Source organism: Lagenorhynchus albirostris, chromosome X (genome assembly GCF_949774975.1).
Source record: "Lagenorhynchus albirostris chromosome X, mLagAlb1.1, whole genome shotgun sequence".
NCBI lineage: Eukaryota > Metazoa > Chordata > Mammalia > Artiodactyla > Delphinidae > Lagenorhynchus > Lagenorhynchus albirostris.
In genome coordinates, this window is record NC_083116.1 from 116,900,426 (window position 1) to 116,916,494 (window position 16,069).

The window sequence follows — 16,069 nt, forward strand, 5'->3', positions numbered from 1 at the left end:
TAGCTGGAGCTCCATCTTGACCTTGAGGACAAATTTCAGGGGTGGTAGAGCAGAAAGGCAGAAGCAACCTGAGTCTCCTATGGCTGTGGAGCAGAGTTACCATACCCGCCTACCTTTGTATTTGTACCTGAGAGAGAAACTTCTATTTTGTTTAAGCCACTGTAATCCTGCGTCTCTGTTACAACCCCCACCCCTAAGAGTATCTTTCTCCTTGCCCTCTTGAGACTCACTGTCAATCATTAGGCATCGCCACTGATGGGAGGGTGATGGTCACCTTCCACTGAAAAACCATAAGGCCAGCACAAGAATCCCAGGCTTGCAGGTCAGAGGACTGGAGTTCTGGTAGCAGCTCTGCCACTTACCAGCAGAGATTGCAGACATTACATAGTGTCTGATACACAGAGGTAATTTCTCCATTTTTCATATGAAATTGTTATTAACCATGAACAATCACCATGAGTAGAACAGAAATAAAAAAGATAACTGAAATAGATCTGTCAGAATTTTATTATTTGGCAGTGAAAACTGCATGATTATTTTTGACAACTAAAAAGTAAGCATCTGATTTTACAGCAATCCTTTTTTATAACTTTTTTTTAAATATCAAACTTCAGTTTTATTTTGGTGGGAAGTGCCCCTTAGGAAAACACGTAAACTGACACAGAAAAAGAAGCCTTTAAATAGATTTTTGAAAAGAAACATAAAACAGTGTTTTAAAACAACAAAGAGCCTTGTAATATTTTTTCAAGTTTTGCTTGTAATGAAATCACTATATATATATTAATTAGAAAAATAAGTTGTAATGGTTGAATTAATTAAAAAGCCACATTACTGGTCACCCATCTTGGCAACACTACTTTCCATTTCGTGATGATGGTGCTGGTGGTGATACTCTGTCATTTATGACATAAAAAGCACCTGGGAATTGACTAAGGCAAAGATAAACCTCTCCAGTCTTAATATTCTTTAGATAATAACAGGAAATCAGGAGGATCCACCTTTACTCACGAAGGAAACCTCTAAAAGTTCTGTCTGACTCCAGTTTATTCTACTCTTGTTAAGGCACTTAGTTCTTGACAATAACCACCTGTAATAAGCCATCTGCTGTCCAAGAAATTCATAGGCACACAATATTGTTCACTGTATCGGACATTTGCCCTTAGGTCATATGATTAAAACTGTCACTACGAGTTAACAATTAAAAAAAAAAACTGAAGCAATTACAGAGACAACTTAAACAATGTGTGATTTTTTGCTTTTCTCCCATGCTTCTAATTCCTTACTTGTGGTCTCATCTACCTCCTCAAGCTTTACCTTATGGCTCCTGGCACATCTTCTTCCCTCAGATAAAGCCACGGCACTGGCAATTCACAAAAGGCTGCTTCATGAGCCCACTCGTTAGCCACTCTAGGTCTGATTCAGACACCCATCCTATGCCTGTCATCACTGACAATTTACGTGCCTCTCCCTCAGAGGCCTTGCTTAGGTTTAATTAAAATAAACCAAGTCTAAAAATTACTTGGTGAAGATAGAGTCTAAGACTTAAGAAGCCAAACCAATACATTGTTTAAATTTAAGATTATCTCTCTACAGTTAATTTGTACAAAATCCTTCAATATATTTTCAGGACTTCTAATGATTATGGGTACTACTGTCATTTTTAAAGTCAGATTATGAGCACAATGACAAATCATACTAGATAATAATACTTTCTTTAATAGTTTCAGAAACAGCCCTAAATAAAAGAATGAGGCAAATCTCTATTGCGTCAGTTAGTGACTTACTTTTTCAACATACTCAAACACCAAGTACAATTTCCCCCTCCGACGAAAGGCTTCCTTTAACTCCACAATGTTTTCCTGCTTGAGAGTACGAAGCATTTTAAGCTCTCGTAAAGTCGTTTCCTTGACTTCTTCATTTTCTAGAATGTAAACAATGGTGAATAGAGCAAAATTAAAGCTTTCAAACCACTATTCAAAAAATTCTAAGAACACTGAAAACATACCAATTTCACTTTCCACTTTGAGTACTTCTGCATAAGCAGTCCAAGGATGGAATATTCAATATCACATTTTCTTGTTGAAAGGATCAAGAAAAAGAAACTTAAAGAAGAAAAGGCTTACTTGACCAGCATGAACCTAATTTTCTGCTTGTATTTTCTTATACTCCTTACTGCAAAGTATATATGTAAAACAGACTTATAGATACGACATATAAATGCACTGTCATTTTAACTCTAACACTACATACTGAGGAAGAAGGAGTTTAAAAGGGTAAAAAGGAATTAACCACATCAGTGTGCAGAGGAGTCTTTATGCAACATCTGTAGCAGTTGATATTTTAAACTTTGGCCTGAAGCTTTGGTTTAGAAGAGCATTTTATTCCCCAGGCTGCATGTGAGTCACCTCTGTAAGCAGAGGTCATATGCCAGGCATGCACAATGCAGGTCACAGTCAAGTTGCAGGGAACTCTAAGGGTGTCTGATCTTCTCTTTGAACAGCGGCTGCTGCATGTTCCTGCTGTCCTCCTTTGGCACGTCCGTCTGTCCATCCCAGGTAGTGTAGCTGTACTGGGATGGAGAACTTATGCTGAGCCAATACACCCTTTCGTATCATCAACTCCACTCATGATAACCCCCACAGACACAGAGGAAGGACAGAAATCACATTAACTCTAATGGATCAATTGGCATGGGAGCAGGGAAGGCAATATTTCATGTTAAAGGAGTTTTTATAATAGCTTTAGATTTAACCAGGAAATTCTAACCATCATGTTTACATATGTATATACAAGGAAGGATATAGGTTCATAATCCCTTATCTGCATTCCAAAAACCAAAAAAAAAAAAATCAGTCTAAAAATTGAATACTTTTTCTAACTTTACGGCAAATCTCTTTAGAGGCAAATCCTGAACTAATACGATACCACTGACAATCTTTGTTTATCCTACTTAGTATGAATATTCATATATTGTGCTGTAGAAATAATACCTGATTACAGGATGCTAAAGTGACATGCCATATTTCCATTCTAAAATCTAAAAGTTATGAATTCTAGAATACATTTGGCCCCAAGGTTTTGGGTAATGGTCAGAATCCTAGCTTGAAAGTCTAAGCTGTGTAACCCTCAAGTTCAGGCATGTCTGGGAAGGTAGAAAATAGTTTGGGGACAGGGAGGAGAAAGATGAAGATGCCTTCAAGGAAGAAATGTTTCCTAAGCAAGATACACAAGAGAAAAGAACCTAAATGGGGCCAAAGGGGGAGGGGAGATCCTATATGCAGTACCAGGAGTACTTCTCAGATTACGGTCGCACCTCGCAGTGCGGGATCTTAGTTCCCAGACCAGGGATTGAACCCGGGCCCAGAAGTGAAAGCGCCAAGTCCTAACTACTGGACCGCCAGGGAATTCCCCTAATCCCCATTCAAACTGAGTTTAAAGAAAAGAGACTATAACAAAACCATGGGCTTTGGAGTAGCCCCAGAATATCTGTAACAAACAGACAACAAAGTCAACACTCCTTTGTGAAATGGTTACACAAGGGAAATATTCTCCCTACTTCAAGAAAACTGTTGGAGAATGCTGGAGCACAGATTAGGAAAGGAGAGAGGTACTGCCTATCAGAAGGCAGGAAGCAGCAGTAGCAAAGGCTGACAGTAGCATAGGCAGTAAACCAGCCCAGCCCACATCAGGGGGGTCAACTGGGAACTGGGTACTCACAGGGCCCATGTCAGAGCATGAAACAGGGGGGCCACCTGGCAGTAGGGGCAATGTGTGTGACATGATTAGGGGACTTCCCGAAGTGGCTGAGAAGGCTTGTGGGGGGGGGGATAAATGTCCAGCTGTTCTGCAAATTGGGGCTAGACCAGAGAAGTAGTATTTTGTAACTGTCAGAACTGCTAAAGCTTAGGGAAGCTAAAAGTCTTCAGTCTTATGAAGAAGGTTAACCTGCTTCTCTGTGGTCCCATCTGCGTTACTCCCAAGGTTAGGGTAATCAACCTAAAATCCACCTGTCTCTAAGATCTGCCACACAGATCGCAATATGAAGCAAATAAAATTACTTCTAATAAGGAAGTAATTCAGCAAGAGACAACTATGCTACTCATGACCTGATCCTTGTCTGCATTTCCATCCCCATCTCATGCCCTTCTCTCCCTCCCTCACGTTAGTCTTTCGGTTCCCAAAATAGCCCCAAACTTTATTTTTCAACCTTAGGGCCTTTGAGCTTGTTCCCTCTGCCGAGAACTCTCATTATACTACCAGACTCTTTACAGGGATGGCTCCTTCAGGCTGCAGTTTAAACGTCACTTGATCACTAAACCAAAGCAAGCCTCCATCCCCATGCTAATCCGAGAGCTCTAGGAGGACAGGTCTAAGTTCTGCTTGCTGTTCAACAACGAACACCCAACCACCTAGGACCGGACCCGGCACAGAGGGGATCAATAAATACTTCCTACACGAATGCCTTCACTGGTGTCATGAGGAAATCCTTGCCCATATGTGGCTAGCTCTTATTCCCTTAAAACATGGGAAGCAGCACTGTGATAGCAAATAGGCACTTTGCCCTCTCAGTTTTGAGGACACTGCTTTCAATCTTCTCTCTCCAGAACTTTGAAAGGGCAGCTTTTCAGACAGTTAAGACAAACTGAATTTATTTTCCCCTATTCACCTCTGCCCCGGTAGTCTTCTACAATATGTGATTATAAAAAATGGAGGCTCCAGAAAACCCATTGCACCAAGAGTCAAGAACACACATATATTCGGTCATTAGAACATCCCTAAGCTATGCTGGAGCTGGTTACAAATAAATGGTGCAACAAAGTCAAAGGTAAATAAAGTTGGAATACCTTTTCTAATCAAAAGCTTGGCGAATTCTTGGCACTGAAAAAAGGGAGCTTTGTATCATTAGCAACTTGTGGTAGTTTCACCTTGCTAACAGATAAAGCCGAATGGCCAAAGCAGAATGGCTATCGTAGAAGGAACGTTGGAGTAGGATCTGGGAGACCTAGATTTTGGACCCTTTTAACCAGCTAACACCGTAACATGTGATTTTGGGCAAGCCATTTAATTTTTCATTCATAAAATAACTAAATGGGCACTCCTCTGCACCCACACATGTACCCTTTTAACCAGCTAACACTGTAATGTGATTTTGGGCAAGCCATTTAACTTTTCATTCATAAAATAACTAAATGGGCACTCCTCTGCACCCACACATGTACCCTAAAAAGTCCCAGGGCCTTTTCCAAATCTAATAATCCATGATTTCTCTTCATTAAAATTTCATTGATTATGAGCCTAAACCTCATTGAATTTATATCATTTTAATCTATACTGACTTTGCTAAACAATGGCTAGAGAGAATAAGGGAAACGAATCTTCAAAAAGAAGCTCACAAAATCACTTAGCATGCAGAGCCAAAACCACCTCATTTGAGCAGCTCATCCTGTTTAGGAAATGAAGGCTCCTGTAATTTATGTCAGTCATAGTTGTTAAAAGTTGAGGTAAGCACTTTGGCCCTAAGATTGTAATGAATGGGAACAGGTAGAAAGTGGAGTTATTAATTCCCTAAGTGCAAGCAAAATGCACACTCTTCATTATTTGGAGATCCTATCATTTTGTTCCTCTGAGTACTTTTAAGGTTCCTGGCCTACCCCCTGTACTTTATAATGAAAATTGTGGCACTAAATGATCAGATGATCGGGAAAAGGAATGAACATTCCACTTACAAATGCTTCTCTCCTCAGAGGTTCAGAAAGTAGCAAAGCTGCTGAGTGAGCCAGTTTTTTAAAGGTGGAAGCACAGCCCACTAAAGGGGGCGCAAACACCCCTGCCTTTCAGTTGAAATAATCTCATGGCTTTTTATTTAGGCTAGGCTCCTCCAGTTCACAAATGAATAAACCAAGTCTAGAAAGAATAACTTCCTCAGGGTAAGTGAAGGGAATGTCACACCGAGTAGAACACAGGGACGGAGGCGCCTTGGTGTAAGGCAGTGAGTGAGCTTTGGAGAGTGAGTCAGAACACCCAAGTCGGAACACCCAAGTCTAGACTCTGCTTCTGCTTAACTATGTGGCAAAGCAGCATGGTGTGGGCGGAAGAAAAACTCAATGAAGATCCTGGGGTCTGTGTCTTAGTCTCAGTTAATCACATACTAGCTGTGGTTCCTCAGCTGTAAACTAGAGTTAGGGTTCTACTAGATGATGCTGAAGGTTCCACCATGTGATTCCTGCTTATGTGCATGCTGATGGACCTGGTCATCAATTACCATGGAGGGTGTTTAGCTTAGTACAGGCAGCAATTATGACAAAGTTATATAAATTCTATTGAGTGATGACTAAATGGTATGGTAGAAAAAGGACATTAAGTTAAAAAAAAAAAAAACTAACCTATTTCTAAGCTTGCCAGTAAGGCTGCAAGTTAACACACCTAAAAAGCAAGAAGGGAGATTCAAAGTAAAAGAAAACAATTTTTAAGAATAAAGATCACAGGAGCAAAAGAAATGCAAAGATAAGTGACGAAAAGAGAAAAATCTACAGATGAGCAGAAACTCTTCTGTAAAACTATTTTTAAAGAACTGTGGGCTTAGAAAAGAAATCCAGAAATAACTATAACCTACTTTATGAAATCACAAACCTGACATTTTTGTATAGCCAAAGAGGCCCTCCATAATGGACCTTTAAACAGGTACAATGTGGGGAAAAGTCAAGCCATCCTTGCACAAAACCATAAGGGTGCCATTTTTGAGTGTGGTTGCCCTGACTGAAGAAGGAACATCAACAGGAGGGCAAGTAACATGGCCAGGGGGTTTTGAATGGTGGTGCTGCTGTCATATATACCAAAAATGATGAGAAAACTTAAATCTTCAGAGATGAAGGCCAGGTAAAGCACAATGGAAATGTATTAAACCATGAAAGGTGCAAAATGTTCACCAAATCTTAGGAGAATCCCTGAAGTTTGAAAGAGATCCATTTTGGTCATTAAAAAGAAGTGTGGGGAAATCATGACTAGCCAGAATGCTCAAGCTTAGTTAATTGATTTCTCTATTTAACCAAGGTTTGCAAAGTTTGTCTCAAAGCCTCTCTTACAGAGAAATCCGGTTCTTAAATTTAAAGATTATGAACCCTTGTTTTCTACACATGTACAAAATAAGAGACCGGGGTTCCCCTGATCCCGAGATCAGGATAGAGCTTTCTAGTGTCTGGGTAAAAATAAGGATGAAATAAACTGGAGCAAAGAACAGATGATCAATTAAACATTTTCTCATGATTAAGAACAAAGATGTCCATTCCAAGGTAAAGTATTTATCTATAGGAACATAAGCAGCAGCAGGATATAAAATGCAAGCAATTTTATTTGATATAAAAGCAAAGACACAACCTAAATTCCATGTTAACCATGGATTACAACACAGCTCCCTGACAGTCAGCCTCCTTGCCATGTACGGAGGCCCAGTGACAAGTGGGGAGGATCCCTCCTCACCCCATCACCCATACATTCAGGAAGGACTGAAAAGTTCAAATAATCAGAAGGTGTTGTCACATCAGAAGATCCAAATGTTTGTCAAATATAAAGTTTAGACCACAGGACTTCTTCAATTAAAGGTTAAACAGTGTTTTTTTTTCTTGCTGGTCCAAAGCTATCTAATCTATATCAGTGTTCTTGGATTATTTAAAAAATTGAGGACGGTAGACACTGGCACATGCGTGTACGTGAAAATGATGATCCAATAGTGATAGAAGATTATCATCTGAACATCAAATCTCATTGTACAAGATTGGAATTATAGGAAAGGTAGGAGGATTAGGCTAAATTTATTATTATACATAGTCTGAAAAGTACCTTTTAACTAAATAATCTCTAGTATCTTTTTGGTCTGTGGTCATTTTTCTCTTCTCAGAAAAATCCAAATATGTACTGAGCAGAATTAATTCTATGGAGACTTCTGGTCGGTTAGGTATTTATTAGTTAATGTTTCTCTGTGGGAATTTACATTAATAGACAAATTTATAATACTATCATTCAGGATATCATTAAGAATTCGTTATCTGAGACTCCACATTTGTGATGATGTATAAAGAAGCAAAAGTCATCAAAACAAGAAAATATTAACAAATGAAGTGATCTCAAATAAAACTGTCATCACTCAAATATTCCTTCCTTTTAACAGGTGTTGATTCCCACCAGTGTGTCAGTCTTTCAGGGAAAATCATAGGCACAGACACTGATAAATGATCTGATGGTGTTATATCAGCTAACAACTGGAGAATAAAAAATGAACAAGGATGAAGACAAAAAAACAGGAACATACAAAAACCAAGAGAAGAGTGACAAAGTCTTTTGTATATTTTTAATGACCTTCTTTTTATTGTGAAAGTCATTCACTGACCTAGCCTATGATTTTACTGTAAAAATTGCCCCACCCTGCCAAAAGATAGCAATTGATTCTTTTTTCTAAGAAACAGTACATAGTTGCTATTATAATCTAAATTGTGTTAACTATAAGATAAACTTATTTTTATAATTTTAGTTTCATTTTTTCAACTGAAACTCCCGATCTAACTTTTTATTTACTATGAAATTTTGGTTTCCATTTTAAATAGTAATCTATTGTCCTGGGATAATAAGGACTTCTTGAACTAAATAGTGGTCTACCTTAAAATGTTGTTTAAAAAATGTTTCATGCAAATTTGTGCATACATATGAATTTAACAAGAAAACAGGACATTATCATAATCTTTTAAAGCTAACAGGAGGTAATATATACTCATAAAATATTCCTTGACATAATCAGCATAAGAATACTTGATTAGCTTGGACGTGGGTCAGACCAATTTCAGATCCTATTTCAGTTTAACAATGCTTTCACAGGATTATTTCATTACCTTCACGAAGATTTTTAAACATTGGATTTGGAAAAGTCACTACCAAAATATCAAAATAATATATTCAGAGTAACGAATAAAAGAAATTCATGAGAGCTATATGACAATAAGGGCAATATTATCATGAAACTGTATTTTTTATTATAATTAGCCTGACTAAAATTTAAGATGATAAACTGATACAGAATTAAGTGGTTTACATAGGGGTTGAATGGACATCCTCACCTATACTAGACTATCTATGTATACTTCACACTCCAAAAGGGTGTTTACCACACATTTTCCCTAACTTTCCATTAAGCATGGTACTACACGGCAGGAGGAAAAGGGTAAAGACAGAAAAGATTGTGTGAGATCTCCCAGGGAGAACTGGAAACAATAGGAAAGTGTGCCTAGAATAGGTTTGGAACTAAAACGTTATGAATAATTGGATATGTTTTTAGATTCTATTGCTGAAATATTTAGGAAGTGTCCCTCTAGAAGTATGTATAGGCGCCCTTACAAAGCTGTCCATCTGCAAAGTGGGTGGGTGATGCGGCTGCATGCCTGTGAGGTATGGCAACTGATAATGGTCCAGCAGAGATGAGGGCAGAGTGGATTCATGTTCTGTCAGCTCAGTGAAATAAAAACTGATCAAATGTATCCTATAATGTTTAGACTATCCATACACCCCTGGGATGCCACAGCTAGAAACAATCTCTCTCGCCTCAAAATTATACAAAGTCATTCAGCCACTGACTGCTTTCTACTCGTTTTACTGCTTTTTATTTACAGGTCTTAATTCTGTTAATAGGTCAGAAGCTTCTTGAAAGTATCCGGATCTGATTTACTACCTTCACTGTTCTTATAGCACCTGGCTCAGTGCTCAATGAATTTCTTTTTCTTTTCTTTCTTTTTTGGTCGCGCCACACGGCATGTGGGATCTTAGTTCCCCTGATCAGGGATCGAACCCGAACCCCCTGCAGTGGAAGTGCGGAGTCTTAACTGCTGGACAGCCAGGGAAGTCCCCAGTGCTCAATGAATTTTAACAGATACACTATTGATTGCCAGTCTGAAGGTACTGTAATTCAGGGACTAATATATTGTTTAATTGAAGCTAAGAATTGGTATTCATAGGATAGAGGTTGTGAAGAATTGGGTATTTAGTTTTCTTAAAAACAGCAATGACATACATGGCCTAGATTGCACTGCTTTTCAAAAATTTGATGACAATTATTATTTTTGGTGGTAGCTGATGGTTGACAATGTGCCTTACAAGATGAATGCACAGCCAGAAGTCTTTATATACAGACAAAGGTCATGCTTTGATCTACTGTTGCAACCACTCTTTTTAGTAGATCACCGTTTGTCTCCTGGCCACCTGCGGCTAGCCCAAAGCCACTGCTCAAAGAGCTTATTTCCAATGGTCTCCTAGGGGGTTGGCCTAGGGCTATCGCTTCCCATTAGACTACCGGTACATGATTGGAAGCAGGGCTTTTTTGGGTTTTGTTTTTAAAGAACAAGCTAACGTATTTTTTTGTTGCCTTCTCCTTAAGGCTGCCAAGCCAATGCTAAAATTCCTGGCTGACATGCTTGTGCTCCACCATAACCAGCACATCAGAGCTGGGTTACATCAAATACTACTGCATCTACCCCAGGAGTTGTTAGCAAGGCCCTTTTGTTATTTAATGTTTGCTAAGTCTCTAAGGTAGGGGTGATGAAACTTCACAAATACAGAGGTTGGTGTCTTATATCACAGTCACTGTGTGCTGATGAAGGTAGGCTATGAATGCCTATTGTGACACTTCCAATTAGATATGAAGGTTGATGCTATGGTGGGGCCTCTTACTCCTGCAGCACTTGTTTTCAAATGGCAGGTTGTGACTCATTAGTGGTGACATCAAAGTATTTCATGCCAAAATAGGCACTTATATGAGCAAGAAAGAACAGAAAATGGAGAACCTCACATTAGTAAAATAAGTAATTTTGTGAAACTTTTGCTTCAGTTATATATATGACATTATGTATGAGGATACTGTGTAGGAGGTAAAAAATACTTCTGCTGTGGGATCTCTGTCAAAAAACAAAAATTGAAAAAATGCTGCCTAGAGCTTCTTAAAGGCCATCCATGTGTGTCTTTGTGGTCAGTTTTTCTACTTGGCTGTATTTGGATGGCCAAGAGTCTGGATTTAAAACCTAATGGCCTAATGAAATGCTTTATTTATTTTTTCTTTTGTACATTACTTTTTTTTGGTGCATTATTTTTTGTTGTTGTTAATCCTTTATTTTAAACTTTCTTGCCCAGGATAGGGTAATTTTAATACTCCATTTGAAATGGTTTGGATGTGTGACCAAAGCCTTCAAGTATGGTATTTCTTCTTGAAAAGCTTTTATTTTCCCAATGAGTTATCCTAAATATAAAACCATTCCCTCTGTACTGTTTACATACCACTTATCTTTATATTTCTAGCTAACTAGGAAGCAGAGATCGCAGTAACCAATATTAAAACCTTTAACATAGCACTTGCTACTTGTGTGAACCCAGGAAGTATTTACTTCAAGTAAGTTTTATTATTTTAAACTGTTAGTATTTAGAAACAGTGTAAATAGCATGTCTTCCATCCAGTATTTGAAGCAAGATTTCCAGTGTTGACTGTCCCTTAAAACACAAGATGAATTTTCTGATATCATGAGATTTGAAAAGATTCACACGGGAGGAACTAAATGTTTCAAAGCAAAGCATGATGATAATTAAGATACATTTACTGAGATTGAGACTGTAAAATCTGAGGAACACAGTCTAATCAGCTAGATTTCATCTCTTCCATATTCTATTCACAAAAACTAAATATAAAAAGAAAAAGTATATATATACCTTCACTGTCCTTGAATTTCTTGATTGCCACAATTTCATGCGTTTCCTGCAAAGGAAAAGAGGCAGAAGAAAAGTCATTCTCCAGTGTTTTTCAAACTGGGAATCCCAACTGTCTGGGGGTACATTGTGAAACAGAGTAGCAAGAACCCAGAGATTAAAAAATAAATCCTCCTCTTCCCCAGTCCCTCATTTCTCAGTTCCAAAATTCTCTTTCTTACTACCCTGCAGGCATTGTCAGGGAAGGAAAAGGAGAAGGGGGAGGGGCTGGGGGATGAAGAGCAGATTTGGCAATAGAATATGGATGAACCAGCAGTGTCAATGTCTTGAGACTACGCAAAAGTGCCAGGATGGCTGACGATAGACTGGCATCTATACTGCCCTCTGAAACCCAGGGACACATTTAATTGGGTTTCTAAGACCAGAGAAAAGGCTTCTATAATACTTGGTAGTTGCTGGTAGCAGAATACCTCTTCCAAGTCTCCTCCCTTCACTTACCTCTTCCTAACAAACCTATCTAGTTGTTCACCAGCTCTTCCCCATTGATAGCCATTTCATATCCAAAGTGAGATAAACATTTGCCACCAAATACCAATCACCAACTTTCCCCTGCCTTTATTTAGCTCTCCTGAACTAGCAGAAGTAGTTGGTGAGAAGAACCCTATTTTAAACTAAAAACATCACAAATCCTTTTTTTTTTTGGTCTTTTGTGGCTGGAAGACAAGAAAATAAGGGCTGGGAAGGAAATGAAAATGCTAAAGATTAAGTATAACTAGGCTAAATAATTCATGTAAGATATTCTAGTCTATGAAAGGAATAAAAAAGCTTTTGGTAAAGTAATATATAGATTCTTCAAAGGCAACATGTCATATAAAAAGGTCTTCTGAATGATTCAGGCCTGTTCTTTTTTACTCTAAGTGGGTATACTTTCAGATCTGTAAGAGCAAATCTTTTATAAAACTTTGTCCCTGCATCAAAGCAAAGACTTGAAAAACAGACACAATACGAGGCAATAACCAACAGGGTACAAAATCATTAACTTATTAAAAATATATGCTTTTCTCCTAGATTCCTTACAAAAGCAAAGAGAATCAAATAAGTAGGGGGGAAAAAAAGAAATTTTAAAAAAGCTACCATTTCAGTCATTATGCTGAAAGACAAACTCTGAGTCGTAACTATATCTGTAAATCAAACCCTGTTTCTCACCTGCCCGTTGAAAAAAGAAGAAAATACCAGCTTTCATATTGTGTTACAGGGGAAAAAGTATCTGAAAGTGCTATAGGCTATTGAGGAAAAAGATTCTTATTAAGGTTATTATGTTTTTGTTTTTAAGGGAGGAACAGAATTGTAGAGTACAGAGAGCTTCGGGGATACAATTTATTTGTACATCAGCAGACCTTCTGACTTAAACTCAGCCACCCAGGTACTTTCTGATATTGTAACTGTTTCATTACTGAGAAGGAATAACTGCAAAGTCAAAGTGATGTGGAGGATGATCACCTAGAATATTAGTATAGGTAGTACCAGGTAACTCTGCTACGTATGCTACTCTCTCTTAATACATTGACACTGTTTTCTTACCCTGCTCCTTTACAAATGGCTCTAGCTAGCAATCCACCTGCGGCCTAAGAGAAAGTACAAAGCCCTAACAAGAAACTGCTCACAGCACAGAGAAAGGAGCAACAGGATTGCATCCAGGAAGAGAGGAGGACTGCCCACATTTCAACTGAGTGTTGTTCCAGGTACCATTTCACCCACATTGCACATTTTTTATTTTTTTATGGTACGCAGGCCTCTCACTGTTGTGGCCTCTTCCCGTTGCGGAGCACATGCTCAAGACGCACAGGCTCAGCAGCCATGGCTCACGGGCCCAGCCGCTTCACGGCATGTGGGATCTTCCCGGACCAGGGCACGAACCCGTGTCCCCTGCATCGGCAGGCGGACTCTCAACCACTGCGCCACCAGGGAAGCCCTATTGCACATTTTTTAAATGGCATCCTAAGTGTTAAAACTTTGCCTGATTTTATAAAAGGTCTTGCTTAGGTCAAAACTGTCCACTGATATGACTACATATTTAAATTTATGACTACCATCTTGAAGAAAGAAATTCATCAGATTTTTTTCTCCTGGCATCTCATAAATAGAATTTACAGTATAAAACAGTTGCCCGAAGGGGGGTCAAATAAGATGAAATGTTTATTCTTTTATTTATCCTTTCACCAATACCATGAAAATCCTCTTTCTCCTCAACACTCACACACAGACACATACACACTCAATATGGTTTATACATTTACTTATACAACAAAGCCAAACAGACGGAAGTTTTCTACATAAAATCCAATGTTTGGTGGAAAACACATGCAATCAAGGGCAGAAGATGCTGGAAAAAATTTAACATTTTACTTTTATTCAAACTACTTATAAAAATAATACAAACTCATATAAAAGAACATAAAGGGGTATAAGAGTATAAGAGGAGCATAAAAAGAAATAAAAAACTATATAACCCTTCCTAATAACATCTTGGTATATTTCCTTCCAGTAAATTTTTCTCAAATTGGAAGAATTTGAGAACACATATATTGTGCTGTATGTTGCTTTTATTTCATTTGATATTGTATAAGGAACATCTGACCTGTCATTAAATAATTTTTAAAACCACCATTTTTAATGGATGGTTATTTAACCAGTCTATCAATGAACATACTTCAACACCTGCATCTTCATTTCCATAAAGTAAATTCTGTAACTGATATAACTGGGTTAAAGGGTATGAACGGTAAAGGCTCCTAATACTGCCAAACTGATATCCAAAAATATATCATTTTACAGTTCCCTTCAGCAGCATGAGAACCCACGCTACAACCATAGCCAACACTAAATACAATCATTAAAAAAATCTTTAGACACCAACGAGATCAAAGGTTTGCTTCTATGAACTGGTAAGTGAAATAAGGTGTACTAAGCTTAATGTTTTTCTTACTGATTCATGAATGTGAACTTGTTGACAAATTTTGTTACAAATATTTTCCCCAGATTGTTGTGGACATGGAATTATTTAGGGTGTTGTTGTTATTGTTGCTGAACATAGTTTATTATTATATAGTCAAATTTATTGATACATGCCTTTGGTATTAGGTGTACAACTTTTGTCCTCAGACTCCTTACTTAGCTTGTAAATAATTAATATTCATCCACATTTACCTGTCTCGATATTTCAATGATTTAATCTTGTTCCTTAAGTCTTTATTCACTTGTAATTTATTTTAATACGCTATATGGTGAGGGAATCTAAATTTAAATTTCTAAAAACGGAACCAATTTTCCCAATATCTTTTACCATGGATTTTTAGTTCTGTTGCATCTTAGCATCCTTCTATATATACTCTACATTTTCTTTCAGAGCTTTTTAATCTAGTCTATACTATTGACCTGTTGATTCTTATGCCAGAACCAGTTTAAATGACTGTGACCTTAAACTGTTTAAAATTACTCTGGGGTTACTGACCCTGATACTTCTTATATCACTTTGTTAAATAAATTTATTATTGAGAATAGGTTTTGGCTGCTATATTTAATTTGTAATTACACACACATGAGCTATTATATTTAGTCTCTATTTCTTTTTCTTTGTTGTTATCCTCTTGCTATATTTGACCTCTTTTTTTTTTGGCCGCGTTTTGCAGCATGTTGGATCTTATTTCCCTGGCCAGGGATGGAACCTGTGCCCCCTGTAATGGAAGTGTGGAGTCTTAACCACTGCACTGCCAAGGAAGTCACCTATATTTGACCTTTTTGTTAATGTATAATGTCCTTGTCTCTTGTAACCTTTTAAAAAAAAATTAAAGTCTATTTTGTCTGATAATATATAACATAATCACTTGTTCTCTTTTGGTTACTATTTCTGTGGAATATCTCTTTCCATTCTCCCACTTCAACCTTTTTGTCTCTTTGGATCTAAAGTGAGTCTTTCACAGACAGCAGATAGTTGGATCATGTTTATGTTTATTATTTTTAAAATTTTTACTGAAGTATAGTCGATTTACAATGTTGTGTCAATTTCTGCTGTACAGCAAAGTGATTCAGTTTTACATATATACGCTTTTTCATATTCTTTTCCATTATGGTTTATCACAGGATATTGAATATAGTTCCCTGTACTATACGGTAGGACCTTGTTGTTTATCCACCCTATATATAATAGTTTGCATTTGTTAATCCCAAGCTCCCAATCAATCCTTTCCCTACCCCTCTCCCCCTTGGCAACCACATGCCTGTTCTCTATATCTCTGAGTCTGGATCATTTTTAAAAAATTTTTTATTGAAATATAGTTGA

At 37.7% G+C, this 16,069-nt stretch overlaps 1 protein-coding gene across 1 annotated transcript in view; it reads right to left on the bottom strand.

The window, feature by feature from the left end:
* Nucleotides 1–16,069, bottom strand: part of CDKL5 (cyclin dependent kinase like 5) — a 152,741-nt gene that overhangs the window by 59,312 nt on the left and 77,360 nt on the right. The window contains exons 4-5 of the mRNA XM_060137629.1: nt 11,734–11,779; nt 1,785–1,921 (exon numbers count right to left, since the gene is read on the bottom strand). Coding sequence (XP_059993612.1) covers nt 1,785–1,921; nt 11,734–11,779 — 183 coding nt within the window. The remainder of the gene's footprint in view (nt 1–1,784; nt 1,922–11,733; nt 11,780–16,069) is intronic.